The 20,815-nt window shown below is 48.1% G+C and overlaps 3 protein-coding genes across 3 annotated transcripts; all 3 read left to right on the forward strand.

Moving 5' to 3' along the window:
* Positions 1-900: 900 nt before the first annotated feature.
* On the forward strand, positions 901-8,080 carry LOC308048882 (complement component receptor 1-like protein; the record flags this gene model as incomplete). Its single annotated transcript, XM_080358211.1, has 13 exons — positions 901-988; positions 1,246-1,437; positions 1,947-2,046; positions 2,553-2,638; positions 2,946-3,158; positions 3,887-4,069; positions 4,546-4,734; positions 5,219-5,416; positions 5,869-6,051; positions 6,371-6,559; positions 6,825-7,004; positions 7,161-7,318; positions 7,513-8,080. The coding sequence occupies 13 exons, from the start codon at positions 901-903 to the stop codon at positions 7,666-7,668; spliced, it is 2,115 nt and encodes a 704-aa protein (XP_080214337.1). The 3' UTR covers positions 7,669-8,080.
* An 806-nt stretch (positions 8,081-8,886) lies between these two features.
* LOC308048883 (membrane cofactor protein-like) lies at positions 8,887-13,787 on the forward strand (the record flags this gene model as incomplete). The annotated part of the gene is made up of 8 exons (XM_080358212.1): positions 8,887-8,962; positions 10,274-10,471; positions 10,604-10,783; positions 11,267-11,449; positions 12,018-12,206; positions 12,703-12,882; positions 13,214-13,413; positions 13,632-13,787. 8 exons carry the CDS (start codon positions 8,887-8,889, stop codon positions 13,785-13,787), a joined length of 1,362 nt encoding a protein of 453 aa, XP_080214338.1.
* A 1,260-nt stretch (positions 13,788-15,047) lies between these two features.
* LOC308048885 (complement decay-accelerating factor-like) lies at positions 15,048-20,102 on the forward strand (the record flags this gene model as incomplete). The annotated part of the gene is made up of 10 exons (XM_080358214.1): positions 15,048-15,183; positions 15,432-15,620; positions 16,047-16,238; positions 16,854-16,953; positions 18,123-18,205; positions 18,686-18,880; positions 19,089-19,148; positions 19,270-19,398; positions 19,495-19,683; positions 20,011-20,102. The coding sequence occupies 10 exons, from the start codon at positions 15,048-15,050 to the stop codon at positions 20,100-20,102; spliced, it is 1,365 nt and encodes a 454-aa protein (XP_080214340.1).
* Positions 20,103-20,815: the final 713 nt, after the last annotated feature.

The raw sequence follows: 20,815 nt of genomic DNA on the forward strand, positions 1-20,815 counted from the left end.
GAGCCATATGTGAGCGTGTAGGCGGGTGGTGACTCCTCCTTTAGGGCTTTGGTGCTGGAGCTGGGGGGAGTGGACAACGACAATCATCGCTTTATCTTTCAAGAGCCGAACACGTCGGGTCTCCCCATCTGCTGCTGCTGGACCTCCAGGTAAGATGCCTTCGAGCAATACGGTGTTAGGCAATGTTGGTCTTTCTGGAACTTTCTTGCAACTCGAGCAGCTACAAAGATTAGTAAATTAAATCAAATGAAGCCCAGAGCTGTAATAAGGATTGAAGGAAATCCAGAGGAATGAAACAGCAGTGAGGAGAGTAAGGTTTGGGGCAGACAGCATCAAGAAAGATGCTTATTCCCAGGAAGAAGGTGGGTGCTTGGAGCGTTTAGGCTCATAAGTGATGATCTGGGATAACAAAGTCAGGGATCTGATCTCTAGGGGTGCCAGGTTAGTTCAAATCGCACTTAAATTTCATTTTGTAAAGCACATCGGTCTCCTGAATGACTTGTTAGCTTTGTAGTTTTACTCCAGTTGATGTTATTTGCACGAAACCATTGTATCTCTCTGGTTAGATACTTCTCTCTCTCTCTTCATATAATTATTGTTATGGGACATTATTGTTGCTGGCAGAATTTCATCTGGCTATGAATTTGCTTCCAAGAGATTTATTATGCAAACAAAACATTTTACCCATAAGATAAGTTTCAGGGCACTTTATTCCAAAAGACCTAGATAAACTCATGGCCCCGCAGGTATTAACTTGGCTGGTTGGCCAGGAAGAAGGCTATGTTGGCAATGCAGTGTTTTTAAGTCAAACCTGACAAGCTACAAAATATTTCTGCTATGGTCTGAGTGGAGCTGTTAATCTTTCTTTCTTTTCAAACAGGGAGGCTGGAATAAAGGAGGATGCTGGATTTGGAGCTGGGGAGGCAGAGGGACTGCACCGCTGTCCTTGGGTTGTTTCTTGTTGCTGCTCTTGTTGTGGCCGTCCAGAGTAAGTGAGCAAGTCTGTTGGGATGAACTAAGGTTCTTCAAAGGAAAACCTTCTCCTGGGGTTCCCAAGACTTGGATGCTTCTCTATTCCTTGTTGCTTTGTGTTTCAAGAACGTTGTAAATCTTTGTGATCAGAATCCTTCTTCCCCTTGACCCTTCCTCCCCTTGCCCCTTCTTCCTCTGCCTTCAGAGTAAATCAGGTCTGAACCCCCCCTGCTTTTCCTCCTAGTGTTTTTCTGATGGAGTTTCCATTGGTAGGTGCCTGTGATGTTCCACCGCGTCTCCCATCTGCAGAACTCAAAGAGCGATACCAGGGCATGACCGCATTTCCCTATGGTTTAAGGGTGGAATACACCTGCCGTCCAGGTTACATGAGAAATCTTAATGTCCCAAACACCCTCGTTTGTGGACGAAACAGTAGATGGCACGGATCAATGGAGTTCTGTATACGTGAGTATATTTGGGGTTGACTTTTGATTTTGGTTTTTATTCGCCGATGCTGTCAGCTCATTTTGTTGCAGCAACATCCAAAGTGACCCCACGGGATGGCGGGAGATGTATTGCATTCCGCTAAGCACTGGCAATGATGGCAAAAGCTGAAATCTGCTTTGATTCTGGCTGTTTTTGCTGTTTCAAAGGATGTTCTTCTGCTCAGGCTCTTTGTAACTCTTGGTTAAAAACCAAATATCTCAAACTTAAGTAGGAGAATCCTTTATATGTGAAGAAACACTCTGCTTGCCAGGGTTACTGCAAAACCCCGCTAAGAATGCAGAGGCTGCCTGCAGGTCATGATGCACATCTTAACAGCATGGAATAATTTAGGGTTGGAGGGGAAATCTGGAGGTCTCTGGTCCACCCCCTTACTCAATATTGGAGAAGCCTTCTGCTTCCCTGCTGCATTTTCCCCCATTTTTCAAGAAGCTGAGATAAGAACTAACTCCAGTGCTGTGGTCCCCCAGCGAAGCCGTGCAGCTACCCTGGAGAGCCGGCCAACGGCAGACTCGTCCTAACAGAAAGATTCGCTTTTGGTTCATCAGTGAACTTCACCTGCAACACTGGGTAAGCCAGGAGCACTCGGGGCTCAGGTTCTCTTCTTCCCCAGCCATTTCTCAGAAGTTTTTTCCCCTCTAGATTAAAGCGTGTGCTGTCAGAAGCCTTATGAGTGTAGGTGATTGCAGGCTGTGATTGAAATACCTTTCCTTTGAGAGTTTTAAGACTGAGTTTTCTTAATCCCATACTTTGAGGCAGTTCTTTCCAAACTCCAGTTTGCTCTTCTGGCCCTCTCTAAACCGTGTCTAGTATTCCAGTATCTTTTTGAAGAAAAGACATCAATGCCAAGCCCAGAGCTGTAGTGATAGATATTTTTCCTTAGAAACCACCTATTTTTTTAATTAAAAATATATTTTTGTCAAAAGCCAGTATGTCATTGAAAAAACATCATTGATGGCAAATTTCTGATCAGCTGTAATTATGATAACTAAGCCAAAACCATCCTGATGGTGATGCTATACGTAATACTTCAAGGCTGAGCTTGTCAATAATTCCCTCTCCTCTATTTCACACAGGTACAGGCTGATTGGAGATTCTCAAATTCAATGTGTGATTAAAAATGGGGCTATTACATGGGACAGAGATATTCCCATCTGTGAGCGTAAGTAGAGTTCCTTAATTATCTCCTGCTCAAATGTTACTGTGGATGGGTAAAGAGGCCATCGCATTGCCCTGCTGAGGATTTCAGCGGGTCGATGCATGCTGGGGCCTGAAAGATAATTCTTTCTTGGTATTGTTCTTCCTGCATCGTTCTGGTGTGCAGAGCGCTGCCCTTCATTTTCATTTCTGACCCTTCTGGCATCTCATGTTGCCATTTTTTTTCTTACCAGACCTTTGGTTCAGAATGAATTAAGTTCTTTCTCTCTTGTTCTTCCCTCTCCCTACCATTTCTCCTCCTGCTTCCCCAGCAATACCGTGTCCACCCCCTCCAGAAATAGCTAATGGAGAGCACAGCGGAGCTGGCAAAGACCATTTTGAATATGGAGCATCCGTGACTTACCGGTGCCATCCTGTCAAAAGGGGAGAGGCACCTTTCTCGCTGGTGGGAGACGACTCTATTTTCTGTACAACCACAGATAACCTCAATGGTGTCTGGAGCAAGGCAGCCCCGGAGTGCAAAGGTGAGCTGCTCCAAGCACATTTGCACACTCAGCAGGGTTCTGCAGCAGCATCAGCCAACAGCCCAGTCTGCTAAAGCTGTTCTCTTTCTTGGAGCTGTCTATCTCCTTGATGTTGCTGGAATTACCTGTTGCAGATGAGACCTAGTTGGTAGCAGGGACAGGATTTTGGATCTCCCATTGCAGGGACCATGTCTGCTTGTGGTCACCAAGTCACCAGGGACATAGGAGTGGGATTTTATTAGTGGTTGCAGAGCAGACGATGCCTCTTGCCAGCCTGCATAAAACTTAATGCCTGCAAAGAATGTGGAAAGCTGCTGTGATACCTGTTGCCTTTTCTAGGTTCTTTTTATGTTTTGCCTTAATGAAAACTGTGAAACACTTTTGGAACAGGCTGCCCAGGGCAGTGGTGGAGTCACCATCCCTGGAGGGTTGAACAGAGATGAGGTTCTCAGGACATGTGGCAGTGCCAGGGGTGGGGAAACGGTTGGACTCGATGATCTTGAGAGTCTCTCCCAACCAAAATGATTCTGTGATCCTATGAAATAAAAGAACACTATAATAAGGAGTAAGGAGTTCAAAAATATCACATCAGCGTGCTACATCGCCTAGTCCATTTTCAACCTCTTTTTGGTGAACGCATCTTATGCTACAAGTGTGCTTTTAATACCCTCACTCCCCTCTTGAGCATAACCGCTGGTTTCCTAAGCGGTGGCGCTTTCCCTGCACAGTGGTGAACTGTGAGCAGCCGAGCGTGGAGCACGGGGAGCTGCTGAGCGGGTACCGCGCTGCCTACACCTACAGAGACACCGTCGTCTTCGACTGCAATTTTCGCTACGCCATGAACGGCAGCGACACGTCCACCTGCCAAGAAAACGGCCTCTGGGACCCTCCGCTGCCGCGCTGTCAGCTCAGTAAGTGCGGTGGTGGTGGGTTTTGGTTGTGGTTTTTTGGGTTTTGTTTGTTCGTTTTCAGCTAATCCCCCTGTAGCACACAGGTGGCTTTAGGAATTTATCACTTGGGGGCATAGAGAATAAAACCTTGCCCTGTTCAAGCTAGTGAGCATTTCTCAGTAGGATTCAAAGAGCCTAAATTAACCCTTCTATACTTAATATTTCTAAAGCTTGTTGGTAGAGCCTCACGTAGTATAAACTTTATAATGAGATGTAATTTCTAATAACAGCAAAAATTACCATACATTCCAAAATTATTCATAAGTTTTCATTTGTCTCCTTTGCATTCACTCTTTAGCGTTACTGAACTCAGACAATTAACTGGATTCCAGAAAGAACAATGTGAGCCCATGATTCTTCCCCAGATTCTCTCTTATCACTATGGGGCTCACTGATTTATCTCTGGCAATGTCCTTAAATTGCTGTTTCATTCTTAGGTAGCTGTACTGACCCTCCAGATGTTGAAAATGCCGTTAAAGCAAAACTTGCTGGCAATTTGTTTCCTGTGGAAACCATCATTACCTACGAGTGCTGGGAGGGCCACCAGTTCAGCCCTGGAGAAACCACCCGGCACATCAAGTGTCTGCCGGATTTTACATGGACCGAAACTCCACCTCCTTGCGAAAGTAAGTGTATGTTCCTTTGGTTTATTTACCCTTGTAATTTGGCAAAATCATTACCAAATGAAGAGACTGTTTGTGATTTGCTGTTGTGCAGATCACAGGGTGGGCGAGATATGAGGATGCTCTGGGTGCCCAGCTTGGCATGTCCCTGGTCTTTGCTGTGACACTCAAACTCCTTTGATTTGTTTCCCAGCCACAATGTTTTCTGTGCTTTATTTACCACCTATGCCTTCAAGTCCCTTAAACCTGTGGAAAAAATCACTGTGGTGTTGAGAGCCCCTTGCTCCATCCAAGGGGAGGCTGTAGTTGCAGAGACCCTTGCAAATACCCTGTCCCCAGGAGCACCCAGGGAAGATGTTGGGGCACATTTAGCATTGTGATGTGTCTTTGTCTTACAAAGCATTCATCCTCCTGTTTACAATGAATCTGTCATCATCCAGATGGCTTTGCTGCGGTTTCACGCTTGCAAATGTTTGATGTTTCCCAGGAATTCGTTGTGCAAATCCAGGCATCAAGAATGGCAAGCCCTTATATCTGTGGGAAGATAAAGACAGTTATGTGTATGGATACAGACTTGAAATTACATGTAACGATGGCTACGCTTTCAAAGGTCATGGTGGTAACGTTGTGCTTCAATGTACAAGCGATGGTAGATGGGATCCAGCAGCACCAGAGTGTACTGAAAGTACGTAAGAGCTGGTGAAGCATGTTGACTTAGTGACTACCAGTTTTTGACTGCAAAGGTTTGGGTCACTCTGTACGATGTAGTTGTCTGCTGACATTTGCAGAAAAATCTACATGTGGCCTTAGATGATGGTAATAGCAGGATACACCGCCATGTGTCGCCAGATCTAGTCCTGCTGTGTTAACTTGGAAGAAATAAGCAGGAAGAGATCCAGATGGATCATTTTATTGCCTGGGGATTGCTGTGGAAAATGTATGAGGTTTTAGCCTCCTGATTGTAGAAGCAGAAACTCCTTGAGGTACAAAGGAAGCTTTGAGACCTCCATCTGGATGACAAGTCACCTTTTTTCCTAGGGTTCAGGTGTTTTTGATAACTGTCTTCTCCATAGAAAGCATCTTCCCTGGAGTTCTTTCTGAAAACACATGACATCCTTTATTTCCCATTGTTGCTAGCACCTCGTTGCCCAAAGCCAGATACTGCTCATGGAAAAGAGGTTTATAAAAGCAAAGATGACTACACAGTTGGGACCCGAGTGAGGCTGGCGTGTGATGAAGGTTATGCCCTCAGGGGCCAGGACTCCATTGAGTGTCAAGCTGGTGAGAGCTGGAATCCCCCGTTACCGTTCTGTGACAAAGGTACGTGTAACCCAGCGCTGGGAAGAAATCAAGCATCAGTGTTCAGAAGCATCAGTCAGTAGGTGACCTGCCATCAGCAGATGCTTCTGGGGAATGGGATGGTGATCACAGGCTTGTGGGCGGAAGGTGTTCAGGTGTCCTCTCCCTGGAGATGTGACCCAGGTGGGAGCTGAGCAAGCAGTGGGAGACCTGAGCTGGTGTCAGAGGCGAGGAGCCAGGCAGCGACTTGGTGTCAATTTGCCTTGCTGCAAATATGATAACTCTTGTATGGATTTCCCTGATTCTCACTCTTTTCATCTCAATTCTCTTTATTCCCTAGTCTGTGGTCCTCCTCCACAGATTACCAACGGGCAGCACTCTGGCTTGGGACGGGATCAGTTCTCCTATGGCACGGAGGTGAGGTACAGCTGTGCCGAGGGGCTGTCCCTCGTTGGGGACAACCCCATCTACTGCACCTCTGAAGATGGGGTGAACCTGACGTGGAGCGGACCAGCCCCGGAGTGCAGGGGTGAGTCGTTTCTCCTTCCCAGCTCCCCCATCCCATCCCTGCCATGAGCAGGGACATCTTCACCAGCTCAGGTTGCTCAGAGCCCCGTCCAGCCTGGCCTGGGATGTCTCCAGGGATGGTTCATCCACCACCTCTCTGGGAACCTGGGCCAGGCTCTCACCACCCTCAGGAGCAACGATTTCTACCTTGTGTCCTAGTTCCCCTTGGTCCCTGGGGAAGGGCAGCAGCCCAACCCACCGCTGTCCCCTCCGCTCTCTCCCCACAGTGGTCCGGTGCCCCAAGCCCGTGGTGCAAAGGGGCAGGATGACTCCACAGAGGTTCACCTTTCCCTACGGGGTGGCCGTGCGGTTCTCCTGTGACGAAGGCTTTGTGCTGCGGGGCGATGCCGAGAGCTGGTGCCTGGCCGATGGCACCTGGCACCCTCCCCTGCCCACTTGCCAGCCAGGTGGGTACCCGAGCCGGGCAGGTGCCCCGCAGTTGCTTTGCATGGATCAGGGGTTGCTGCTCCTTTCAATGACCAGCAACAGGTGGAATTTGCAGGGGATTTCTTTCTTCCATCTCCTCCCATTATAATATTTGTTGATATGCGTTTTCCTTTCAGTTCGGTGTCCCCAGCCGAGACAGGAGGACCTAACAATTTCCTCTCCTAAATTATGGTACGAGGTGAACGAAAATCTGTCCTTCTACTGCAGACTTGATGGCTATCGATCAGTAGCTACCTGCTCAGCTAACGGCACTTGGATACCACCGCCCACGTGTGTAAGTACCACCCAAGTCCAGACTTTCTGTATCTTGCTCCATTTATAGTCTTGCATAGCCTGGTCTGACTTAATTAATGTGGTGCTTCATTATGGTAGGGCTGGCCTGACTGAGGGGCTGCAGTGGGAGGAGGATGCTCAGCACACAGGTCCCTGCAGCAGAGTCTCATGCCTTCTCTTCTGGTTCTTTTAAAGAAAAACCATGATACATGTGAGAAGATTCTTCAAATTAGGGAAACTTTCCAGTGTGGAGTTCCACTGACAGAACTGAAAACTCTGCTGGAGGTCCAGAAACTCTACCTGGAAATCCGGAAACTGGAAAAGGAGCTAAGAACCATAGCATACGGCTGACCATCGTTACTGGTATCATGAGAACCATCCTCTTTGCATGTTGAATAATCATGCTAAGGATTTTTTTTTTTGTGGCTTTGTAATTTGTACTAAAACTTAAGTAACCAGAACAAAATATATCAATCAGTCAAGGAACAGATTTGGTCATATGGGGAGTCAGAAAGTGACTTCATTTGGCTCATTCTGTTAGAGCTCACTGGGTTAGGTTTAGTACATCACTGTATACATTTTAAAGCTTTACATTTAGACATGTTTGTTCTGATGAGTGCGCAGCTGGAAAGGAACTGAGTGGACAGTAACTTGTTGTTGGAGCTGTGCAGCCGCTGTACAGACGGGCACGTGTGTGGCAAGAGCCACCAGCCCAACTCATCCACATCTGCTGCACCTCTTCAGCTGCAATCCAGTACAGCCCAGCGCCACTGGGTTCACATATGTTGCATTCATTATTGTGAACAAGCAATTAACCACCTAATTCACTGTGACCTTCAGAACAGGCACGATGAAGAAAACTTCAAAGCCTGTTTTCCAGCAAAACAAAAAGCTAGGTTTTCTTCCCAAGCAGAACGGATATATCTGAGGCCATGGCGGTGCCCATCTTTGTGTGTGCACAGGGAGCAGTTGTTGGAAATAAAACTGTAAAGAGAGAAGCAGCTGAATTGTTTCTGCAACGTCCAGCAAAAGGGAAGCGCTCTGCTAGCATGCATCTTGTGATCAGACCAGTACTCCTTCACCATGAGATTATAATAAAGCTGCAACTGTAATGCCAGCTGTGTCTGCCTTTTAATCATTCTGTATGTAGTAAAGGGAAGAGGTGCTTCAATAATTATTGCTTGATTAGGCACAGAGGGCTGCTATTCCCTGAGCGCAGTGTGGGGGTGTTTGTGCAGCAGCCTGTCCTGGGGTGAAGATGCAAAGTGAATGCGCAGCACTGATCAGCAGCTCCTTGTGCTTCAGAAGTGAGGCCGAGATGCTGCAGAGCTGTTCCAGCTGTAAAATAGCTTTATTCCTGCTGTCCCTGCCGGGGATGAAGACAGAGCAGCATTCTTCCCTGTAGCACATCCTCGCCGGAGAGCTCGGGGAGGTCAGAAGGGCTGGGGGGTGGCAGCGTCACTGTGGCTCGTCTGGCCTGTCCCCAACTTCCCACAGCCGCTTCCCCTTCCCCAGCAGCGGGTTCTCGTCGGGGAGAGGCTCTCGCCTTCCCACAGCAGCTCTCGCACCATGCTGGTGTTTCTCCGCCATCCAGGGCAGCTCCTGGCCGTGGCGATGCTGGTGCTGCAGCCGGCTGGGAGTCTCGGTGAGTGTCACTCCTCTGCTCGTTTTCTTCGCTTCTGTCTCTCTGCTTTGCTTGCAGATCAAATATGTAACAAGCAGTAAAACTCAGCGGGTGACCTTCCTCTGGCCAAAGTCGCTGCTACCCTCTTTCAGTGCCTGATGTTCTCGGGATGATCTCAGCTTGGGGATGCTGCTAATTGCCTAGTTCTCTTCACCTGCACCTCTAGGTACTTCCAAAGAGCCTCTCAACATTCCTAATGCTTTTCAAAGTCTTGTGTTGGGTCACAGGTCCCCCTGGCACTGGTGTTAAGTACAGCTGGCTCAGAGGCCACAAGCTTGTCTCCAGGGCCAGGTTACTTGTTTGCAGGACTTCTCCTGATCCAGACTTCAGAACTTGCGTCGCAGGGAATATAAATCACCCTTTGCCTCCGTCATCCGTGCAGTAACTGATAAGTTGTTCCTGGAGTCGGAGAATGTCCTTATGGTCAGGGGCTCAAGATGAGGATGGTGGTAAGATGGGGAAAGTCAATTAGATGGGTAATAGTTTTTACCATTTAATTACAATTTGATTAAAAAGGTCATCATTAGCAATTTGAGCGGTATTGGGTTGATACTGAGGTTGATGCTGAAGCCATGAGGCAAATGATGGACGTGCTGAAAGCAGCTGGTGAACTGTCCTGCATCCCGCAGGCTGGCTTCAGCACAGAACTGGGGGTCTGCTGACTAATGACTGTCTCTAGGAAGGGCAATAACTCTCAGTTTCTGTCTGAAAGTCGATAGTTCCTTTAAAAACTGGCCTTTTGAGAAACTTCTCCCTGCAGAGGCGGCTGCTGCCCCCTGGCTGCCAGCACGGCCTTTGCACACTTTTTATTCTATTTTATTATTTTTTTTTAAATTCACGGTGGTTCTCAGAAGTGCGTTGTCCCAATCGGAAACATAATACTTAATACCCATGATCCAGTACCTACGCTGGGACCTGTGCAAGACATGTGCAAGTCCAAAGATGTTCTTCCCGTGGGTACCAGTATCAAAAGCAGCATCGCCAGTGCTGCCCGAGCACAGTGCAGGTGTGACGATGCCTCCTGGGTTGCTGCTGTACCAGAGTATGAACGAGGAATGTTTTTAAGAGATGCACACTGTACCTCTCTTAAAAACATAAAACATAAGCTCAAGCATGCTTCTTAACTCCTAATCTCTCTGGCTCTCTTGCCGCATTTGCTAAACTGATTCATCTTGTCCTACTTAGCAGATGCAGGTGCAGTGACAGTTGCTCACTGCAGCTGCGCTCAGTTAGAATTGCCCTGAAAAGCCCTGTTTGTTTGGTGATCCACAGAGGGTCAGTGTACCGTCCCAGATATCCCACATGGACAGCTGAAGCCTGCCCAGAACATCACCTACGGCAGCACAGCCACGCTGGAGTGTGATGCTGGCTACATCCCCATGGGTACCAGCTACAGCTCCGTGGGTACCAGCACCCTGCGGTGCATGGCCAACGGCAGATGGTACCCACGGACACCCGCCTGCACCCTAGGTACGCACGCATCCCTTTTCTCCTTTCCTTGTCCCTCATATATAATTACCTGCTTGTATTTAGTCCCTGGCGGGCCTATGGGAGAGCCCTCCCTGCTCTGAGTGCCTGTATTGTCCCCTGCTCTGGCACCAGGTCACTGTCCCTACCCTCCTCCCATCGACTACGCGGACCGAAACCCTCAGCGCGAGTTTCCAGTGGGGACAAATGTGATCTACTTCTGCAGATCTGGATACACTTTGCTCCCCGACGTCTCTCCAATAACTACTTGCCTTAAAAATTTCACATGGTCCACAATCCCAAAGCTTTGCCAGCGTAAGTACAATATTTCCTTCGCTGTAGCAACAAAGCATCAATGTAATGATGTGGAAATAACATAGTTTTCAAAATACCCGCTAGTGGTGCTGTGCCATAGGGACTTCATTGAGCAGCGCTTTGGCTCTCACTAATAATAATTTTGCTGTTCAAAGGGCAGCATGGCTGAAGAGAAATAACTGCCACTCATGCTCATTATTTAGCTGTTCAATGATGCAGTGATGCAGCTCATCACATATCATCCCTTCAGCACAATTTATAGCTAATCACAGGGCTCAGATCATTCTTCCAAAAGAAATGGTTGTTATCACATAATTACCATCCCTAAGCACGGTTAGAGATGTCTGTCAGCATTAACAGGCTGCCTGGCAGGTTCTTTGGGTCAGCAAGGCACCACTGTGGGAAGACACCCCATGTGAATGTGTCCTGTTGTCCTCCCCAACCCAACCCATGGCCATTCTTTCTGATGCTGATGTTCCCCAGAGGTGCGGTGTCCCAGCCCCATTATCCTCCATGGGAGAGAGCTCAGCCCCAGGAAAGCCGAATACACCTTTGGGCAGCAGGTGGAATTTCAGTGTGACTTTGGCTACGTGCTGAGGGGCGGGCAGAGGATCCAGTGCTCGTCTGATGGGATGTGGAGACCCGCCGTGCCGTACTGCGACAAGGGTGAGCGTGAACGGTGTGAGGGCGGTGGGTGTTGGGAATCGCATCTTTGCAGCGGGTGGAAACAGCAGTGAGAAAATCACATAACCCGACCATCGCTTCTCGGAGAAGGTGGCATTAGAAAATGGGGTCTAAGTCACGACATTAAACGGCTTTAATGTGTTAATTTTCTATCAAAACTGTAAGTGATTAAATGTTGAGTAATGGGACTTGCAGCGGTTTTCTCGCAGGACTGTTTAAGGGGTTTATGATAGTCAAGCGTCCCTGACGCAGTTTATGAGCAGGATCATTTCTCGTGGAAAAGAGGAGGGGGTAAGGGAAGGCCAGCTGAAGGGGAAGGTGTGGGGACAATTGCTGTGGTATCGGGGCTGTGCCGTGCTGGGCTGGTTCCCTAAATCAGTCTGGGAATGCTGGTAGAGCCAGGGCCAAAGCAGGTGAGAAGCGATGAGATCTTTGAGTAGAGCAACCCTATAAACCTCGAGAACAGCCTTCTCCTGTTACTTCCCTGCACTTTTGTCTCCCTGACTGAAGGAGGAAAATCTTCATTTTTCCTTTCTCTGTTCTCACATAGTTTGTGGTCCCCCTCCAAAAATTGGCAACGGGCAGCACTCTGGCTTGGGACAGGAGCAGTTCCACTACGGCACAGAGGTGAAGTACAGCTGTGCCACTGGGCTGTCCCTCATTGGCGACGAGTCCATCTACTGCACCTCTGAGGATGGGGTGAACCTGACATGGAGTGGACCAGCTCCAGAGTGCAGGGGTGAGTCATTTCTCCTGCACAGGATCGGACTGAAGCCAGGACCAGGTGCAATGTTAACACCCAGCACAATGGGATTACAAGTGAGCAGGGCTGCCGGGAGATCCTGCTTCTTCTGCAGGCTGCTTTGCAGGCTTGACAGCTCTGGACTGGAGGTGATCCATGTGGAAATAGTAGACTCTGGTCCTCCTACATTGATGACCAGCAGGTGGTTGGGAATTAAGGAATAGTTTTGGTTGGAAGGGAATTTCCAAGCTCATCCAGTGCCACCCCTGCCATGAGCAGGGACATCTTCACCAGCTCAGGTCACTCAGAGCCCCGTCCAGCCTGGCCTGGGATGTCTCCAGGGATGGTTCATCCACCACCTCTCTGGGAACCTGGGCCAGGCTCTCACCACCCTCAGGAGCAACAATTTCTACCTTGTGTCCTAGTTCCCCCTGGTCCCTGGGGAAGGGCAGCAGTCCAACCCACCGCTCTCCTCGCCGCTCTCTCCCCACAGTGGTCCGGTGTCCCAGGCCCGTGGTGCAAAGGGGCAGGATGACTCCACAGAGGTTCACCTTTCCCTACGGGGCGGCCGTGCAGTTCTCCTGTGACGAAGGCTTTGTGCTGCGGGGTGATGCCGAGAGCTGGTGCCTGGCCGATGGCACCTGGCACCCTCCCCTGCCCACTTGCCAGCCAGGTGGGTACCAGTCAGGAGCTGAATCAGCAGCCCGGGTGATGGTGCAGAGATGTTGGGGTGCAACATCGTGTAGCTGTGTCTGTCCTCAGGGCTCCTCTAGTGCCTCCACCTCTTTGCAGAAGAGCCAAACTCCCCAAAGCTGATGCTTACCAGACAATAGCTGAATTTTTCTTGATAGTCCTGTGTAAGGGAGGCACTAAAACAGCTCAGTTTTAAGTTCACCTGCACTGGCTCAGCCTTCACAAATTTCTTAGGTTGTGGGTTTTTTTTCCTACCTGCATTATGATGACCCTCCTGCTGAGTTGCTTTCTGCTGTGGGCTTTGCTTTCAGTTCTGTGTCCACGACCACAAGTGCCCAATGGAAGGCTGAAAAGCACTTTGAATGGTAAAGCGTGGTACCCAACAAATGCGACTGTTACTTTCGAATGCCTTCAGGGATACCACTTTTCAAACGATGGAAACACGTCTTTAGAAGACTCCAGGACAGCCACGTGTTTGCCTGATGGCAACTGGACGCCGTTGCCCACGTGTGTAAGTACCACGGTCTGGCTGAGCTCCTGGATGGATGCTGCCTGGCTTCTAATACAGAAAAATAACTGCTTGAACTTTTTAAAAGCTTTTGCTTTATGGTACTAATGAGTGATGCAGCTCATGGCAAATGGGACGGAGGAGTGGGTGGCTCTTCATTTGCAGTTCAGTCTTAAATGCCTTTTTCTGGGTTTTGTTTGTGTTGTTTTACTTTTTAACAGGAGGAAGATGATGCTGATGTATGTGAAGAGGTTCATTACATTAAGATGACCTTTGAATGCGGTGTGCCTATAGCAGAAGTGAAAACTCTGCTGGAAATACAAAAACTGCTTCTGGAGATTAAAAAACTAAAGGTGCAACTAGGAAACTTGAATTAGTGAGTCCTGTAACACACTGTAATGATCACCTTTCTTTTGATAGTCACAGTATCCATGAGAAGCTCTTGGTGAATTTATGGTTTGTGCTTACACGCCTATAGCCAGAGAAATAATAACCAGTGTGTGGGGAGATTGCTTTTGTCATTCCGGATGCTGCAGCATAGAGGGATTTTTGCTCTTTTCCATAAATCTGATAAGCTTGATTTGCTATTTAACAAATGTGCTATTTCACATTTTATATTAGGAAGAGGGAAAAAAAAAACCCACACAACAACAAATCAAGCAGCAAAGATTGTTCTTATTCTTCAATAAATGATGATTAGTTTGTCATTCTGTGACGCAGCAATTATTCCTGCCCTGCAGGATTACAATAAAGATAGAGGTGTAACTACGGGTGTCTTGTCGTCTGTCACGCTGGCTGTAAATTAGGCAGATTTCCTATGGGGTCCCATCTTTATATAGAAAGATGCTTTGATAATGCAGATTCCAGTGGGGAGATCTGCAATGAGAGGTACTCCCAGACCCGCTCCAGTTCTCCCAGTGTCACAGGGAGATCAGAGCTGCACCCTCTTGGTCTGGCACCACATTGAGCCCACCTGGGACCGCAGACAGAAAGTGTCTGATCTGCCTGTGCAAGGCTCGAAACCCATAAGCACAAATAAGAACTCAGTGTTATGTGTGTTTGAGTAGCCTTGACTGATGTCAGACGGGATATTTCAGAGTGTTAGTCAGTATCCAGATGTCTATGCTCACACCCATTTCTCATTACAAATGGGTCAGGCAATCAGGAAAAAATTAGCAAACAAAGAGGAAAATGCTTTTGTTTTTTTGCCTCACTAACTCTGTTTATGGAAGATCTGTGTTGTGTTACCTGCCAGCAAATAGCTAAGGAGGCATTTTCCTACCCTGGATACAGCTTGAGGCTGGGTGGGGGTTTTTGCTGCTTGAGTATCATTTGGCACTGGTAAAATTGTGCTAATCAGTGCTCATTGCCAGTCTCAGGTCAAATAAAAAGGTTGAGTTATTCTCCCATCCCTTATGGTGAGGCAGGAGGACCAGGAGGCTTTACCCAAGCCTGTGGATGACAGTTGTCCCCCACCCCGACTGCTGTCCCTGTCCTTACCGGAGGGTTTAGCATCGTGGGTGTTCTGTTTCCACTGCTGCAGAGGTTTGGAGTCTGCTGTCTGCATCTCCTCCCAGCTGCAGAATCAGCCCCGTGGAGCTAACGGTGCTCCACAGAGAAGCACAGAAACTGCTGCAATGAAGTGTAGAGCACCAGGACAGGGGAGGCACCCAGGCACCCTGAGCTGCAGGACACCCACCAGGGCACGGGGGTCTGGCCACCCCACGCTGCTCCTGGCCTTGCTGTGGCTCGTGGGCACACCTGTGGCTCGCGGTGAGTACAGGGACATGGGATGTGTGGGGTGGACCAGCAAGACCTGCCCAGCTCCCACTTTGCCGCTCGGCAGCCAGGGTGGTGATGCCACCGTCCCCAAGCCTGGGGACCCATTGCTTGATGCTCTCATGCATGCAGTCCTGCCTGGAGGGGAAGCCTGGAGCAGCCCAGCCACCCTCTTGGGATGCTCACTGGGGACGGGGTCACTGAACAGGGTTCTCACCTGGGGAGGTCTTCTGCTGCTGCAGGTGACTGTGGGCCCCCACCTCGCATGGCCCACGCCAGACCGTCCAGCGACGAGCACGCCAGCAGCTTCCCCGTTGGATCCAGGGTGACGTACACGTGCGTGGAAGGCGCCATCAAAATCCCCGGGAGGTCGGACACGGTGGAGTGCCTGCCCGGCGCACTCTGGTCAAAGCTGCCCGAGCCCTGCGGCCGTAAATACCTCCTTTCTCTGAAACACAGCTCCCTCCCCTGCCTCTCGCTTGGCTGAAAATTGCTGCCCCTCATATACCTGCCCCTCCGGTGGGATACAAACCTGCTTCCCTGAGCTGCTGATGGGCGCAGGACCCGTGCCTGTGATAAAGGGGTTCCATCAGATGGGGCTGGAGCTCAGGATGCTCGTGCACTGCCCCACGGTGCATGCACATAATTTCTTATTTCCTACTAACAGCTCACTGTGCAGCTCACGCATCTTCACCTGCGCTTTGCAAAAGATGCGTTCAGCAGAGCAGCAGCCTGCTATGAAAACAGAAGTAACCTGCCAAGAACATGAGGAGCTTTTTCCAGAAGAGCATTGCTGAGGTTTATTGTGCACGCTTCCCTACGGGTGTCCTTTCAGACTCACTTTCCTTGACCACCAGGGAGCTGTGCTGCCCCGACAAGATTACGGTTTGCTGCCCTGTCCAAGACGGATGAGAGGATTAATTTCTTTCCTGTTGGGACCACTGTGAGCTATGTTTGCCGCCCCGGCTATGAGAACACGTCACAAAGTTCCCCCACCAGCACTTGCCTTGAAAACCTGGTGTGGTCGGAGGCTGCTGAGCTGTGCAGGAGTGAGTATCTCTGTTCCGCTTGCCAAAAAGCAGTGTGGGGTTTGGAGCAGCTTAGGTACCTGCTCCCAAACGGTGGGTTGTTATCCAACAGCTACATGCTTAATACAAAGCGAGGTGCATGTTCCTTGATGTTAATATTTAAGGCTGAACAGCAGGAGTATCAATAGCATTCTTCGTTGTTGTTTTTTCTAATTTTCCTGGCATGAACAGATCTGTTTTGATTTTCATGTTAGGAAATATGTTTGCATCTGGACATGGCATATGCACAGGACAAATGTCCATTTGCAATTCTAGCGTTGACCTTCAGAATTAAGACAAAGCATATTTCTTGATGAAATCCATATCAAAATAAGGCTGATGTGGCCTTAGTACATTTTTTGCACTTGAGTAACTTACCACCCATCTATTGAAATGGAAATATCCCTACAAATACCCTCCTCTGCCCCGCTGTGAGATGCTCACTGCTGCGAGCGTGGAGCACTTTTGGGGATCCTCACCTTCACCTACAGCTGATTCTGGCTCGTGCCAGCTCAGCTGGCACATGTGGGACATAAAACACATTGGTACCTTTGGGTATAACCCTCTAAGTCCCTTTTTTATTCCTCCCTCTCGCAGGGAGATCCTGCGGTGAGCCGGGAGTGCTGCCGGGGGGCAGGACGGTCCCTCTCACGGACCTGCAGTTTGGTGCCAGAGCCACCGTGTTCTGCGATGACGGGTGAGTCGTGGGGTGATGCCCTGAATACAACCTCTGGTTCAGTGCGATGGACCTGTGGACACGGGCTGGGCTGATATTTCACAATATATCACCCATATGGTGTTACTCCAAGTGCTTTTTCCACTTGAATTACAGCTTTGGGCTGAGGAGGAATAAGACACAGCTGAAGGGAAGGGCCTGCGCTCTGAATTTATTGCTGTTTTTTTCTTTCAAGCGTCACCCAGAGGCAATTTAACTGCCTCAGGGTATCCCCGTAGCATCAGTTTGTAACTACAGACTTCAAAACAAGTTACTCAAAGTATTTCAGTGTAACATATTTGAGATATATTGAGTAAAAAAGGGGTTAGGTTGGGATTTTTACAATTCAATGCTGTTCAGCTAGAAAACTGCAATGAAACACACTTTCCATCACTCAGTGAGCTGACTCACGCTTTCTGCCTGCTTTCAATCAGGGCACACATGCACTGGACTGACTTGCAGAATTAAGCTCTTAAGACCCCCGCTGGTATTCCTCAGTCCCTAGAGGAGCCAGCTGGCACCATCTGGCTTGTCCTGCCTGTCTTTGCAGCTGCTTCAAATGTAGCAGAGCTTTTTTCTTCCAGATATTCCCTTAGGATGGACTCTGGGGAAGTGACAGCACATCCCACCCTTCAGGGGTTCGATTCATCTTTGGAAATACACATCAGGGTGGAGGGATAACGTTATCCATCTAGGCAAGGTCAGATAGTAGAATTCTTGTCCAAACAATGATTCTTTTTTGAACAATAAGATGTGATTTGGAGATTGGGAAAGATGTCAAAAGATGTATTAGTTTCCAGCAAGCCAATCCAAAAGCTGCTTTAATGCAAGGTAAATCCCTATTGCCCCGCATCGTCCCTGCAGTACCTACATGTGAATATTTGCAGATACCACCACCAGCCATGACTTCTCCCATCCTTGCGATGGAAGATGCTCTGCAGTGAGTCTAAAAGTAGAATAACAAGGATCCTGACAGAGAGCAAGGTGGAGGGGATCTCCTGTCAACCAGTTTCTATAATATCCGCATGCCTGCTTGCATTAAAACTGCATTTTCTACACCCCTGATCATACTGGTATGGGGGAAAAAAAAAATTGTTCTCTGTTTCTGGATAGTCGCACAAATTTTTCTTCTATTGTGTATTTTCACTTAGGTACAAATTAGTTGGGAGCAATTTCATCCAGTGTCAACTTAAAGGAAACGATGTGGAATGGAGTAAACGTCCAACTTGTGAATGTAAGATTAATCCAGCCTTACTTTTGGCTTCTCTCTGGTACGTCCTGCACACTAATGTCTAGTCTAAGCCTGTCTTCAGACACTGTTTTTGTTGATATTACGTGGCAGATCCGTCACCAACACTGCAGCTGAGATAACAACTCATTTTGCTGCTGACACTGTATTTCAACAGTTTTGTTCCCATGAGATCAACATTGTTTTCTCATGAAGGTGACGGGATGAGATCTCAAGGAACTGCGAGCCGCAGCATGGCAAGTTGCCTCTTTATTTTTGTGACACTTGGAGTGAGAGGGAGAACAGCAGGACAACAGAAACACTTCACAAAGCAAAGGGAAATGATGGAGACAGAAGCCAGTACTAGTTACTCATCTACAGTTGCCCAAATAGTTTATTCTCTTTGAAAATCTCAGGTGAACTCTTAAGAACCATTTTGCATTTTCATGACTACTGAAGTTCTTTGCAATACCTTCTTTCCTGCAGTAATCACCTGCTCTTCACCTCCTCGAATTGCCAATGGAAAGCATGATGGCGAAGGTGTAGAAAAATTCGTGTATAACTCAACAGTGACTTACAGCTGTGACTATGGATTCCAACTCGTTGGGAACGTGAGCATCCACTGTACAAACACGGACAAAATAAACGGGGTCTGGAGTGGAGCGGCGCCTGAATGCAAAAGTGGGTTCAGCTGAGTTTAGTGTTTATTATGAGTTCAGTGCTCAGTTTGCACCAACTTAAAATGTGATTGCTTAGTCCAGGATGTGGCAGGTGTAGGTTATACTGCACTTTTAAAGGGGAAAAAATGCAATGCTGCTAAAGCGAGTAAGGAATTGTCTGTGCAAGAAAAGCGTAGGGCTCCTGGTAATACTTATTCTTTATGCTCTAGAGAAAAGCATAGCTGTCAAACTTGGAGCCAAAGAAATGGAAAAGAGTCCTTCTCCCCAAAGTGAGTTGAAATAATTCTACGCTGAATCAAATCCCACATTTCCCAATCTAATTTGCTCCTTTATTCCATTTCTAGAAAAAGCCATCTGAGGGATTTCACGCCTTGATTTTCATTGTTTCAGTTTCCCATGGAAATGGCATCTGGCTGTCTAAGAAGGCTTTAACCTGGGAAATGAAGCTCAGCCTTTATAAAAAGTCACTCCAAAATACCATCTCCTCCTCCCAGTCTGTGTCTTTCTCCAAGACACCAGGTCAGTCCTGGAGGCCCATTCGGAGTTCAGGGGAGTCCTTGCTTACCCCTCAGTCCTATACCTGTGGTTTTCATGTTTTCACCTGTTTGTCTTCAGTGTCGAGGGGCTGCGCTCCCTCAGCATCCAGATTTGTTGCACCTTTGTACAAAACCCAGAGCTACTATTCTCCTGGGACCAGACAAGGATCCATGTGCCTTCCAAAGTACATGGGGATCTCCGGCATCCTCCTGCAAGCCAACTGCTTTGGAAACTTAAAACGGTCTAAAATTGCATCATTTTGTGGAAGTGAGTGATATTTTTTGTCACCTTCTTCTCTTTCATAAGATTTCTCTGTATAATTTACATTTTTCACCGGTTGGGCATCTGGTTCAAAGCTCAGGTTTGACTGCACCGACCTCCTCTTAAAAAAAGCTTTGCTTCGTATGAAATGTATTTTCATTTATCAGTTGTTTCCTTGTCCTCACGTTATTACAGATTTTACTCTTTCTTTTCCATATTGAAAAGTAAGAGAGAACTTTGTACCGTTTAGCCTTAAGAGTGCTGGGGCTCCTGTCCTTGCCCCGGCAGCGAGAGGTGATGCTCTAACACCAATATTAACCTGTTCCACACCAGCACGGTCATGGGCGGCCAGGAGAAGCCGGACATGGCAGAAATACTGCTACAACAGATTTCCCATCCGTTACAAAGGATTCTTTTACCCATAAAAAGGGTGAGTGTCAGCTGTATCGAAGCGGTTTATTCGTGATGGGGCTGCTCTCCTGTGACAGCAGAAGAAATTTCGGGAGGAGGCATTTGCACTTTCTTGCCATTTGCATTTTCCTTGCGTGGTTGCAAAGACATCTGGTACATGCTGCTTTTCCTCCGGTCTCGCTGCAGATGTAGACAAACCACACAGTTTAATGGGATCCCGCCCATCTAAATATATAGTTGGCTTTCGTGAACACAAATAGCGCTGTAAGCATGAAGCATGCAAACCCTTCCCTGTGTCATTTCTAAGGCCCCCCAGGCAATGCTTGTACTTGTCAGGACTCTTAGTCTTTGTTTTAAAGCAAAGCGTAAGCCAGATCAAGTCTGTCCCACATATCACAATTTTTAAAAACGCATTTTTATGTATATGTTTTGATACTCCAAGAAACTGATTGAAAATCACACAAGAGAGTGCTAATTCTCCTATTCCTTCCCCCATCTGGGTTTTTCTCTCTTTTGGGAATTTCCTAACATCCCAAATCCACTTATCATTCCCTACTGGTCTGCCCAGCCTGTTTTGGGGCTGGGAATCTGCAGGTCCTCGGAAACCCCTCAGGGCTTATGCAGAACTTCTGGTGGAGCTCGGTAATGGCACAACCCCTTCAACTTGGTGTTTCCACAACTGCACATTTCCTTTCTCAGTAGCAACACCAACCTGCTGCCATAACAA

The sequence above is a fragment of the Nesoenas mayeri genome (assembly GCF_963082525.1).
Source record: "Nesoenas mayeri genome assembly, chromosome: 23".
Taxonomy (NCBI): Eukaryota; Metazoa; Chordata; class Aves; order Columbiformes; family Columbidae; genus Nesoenas; species Nesoenas mayeri.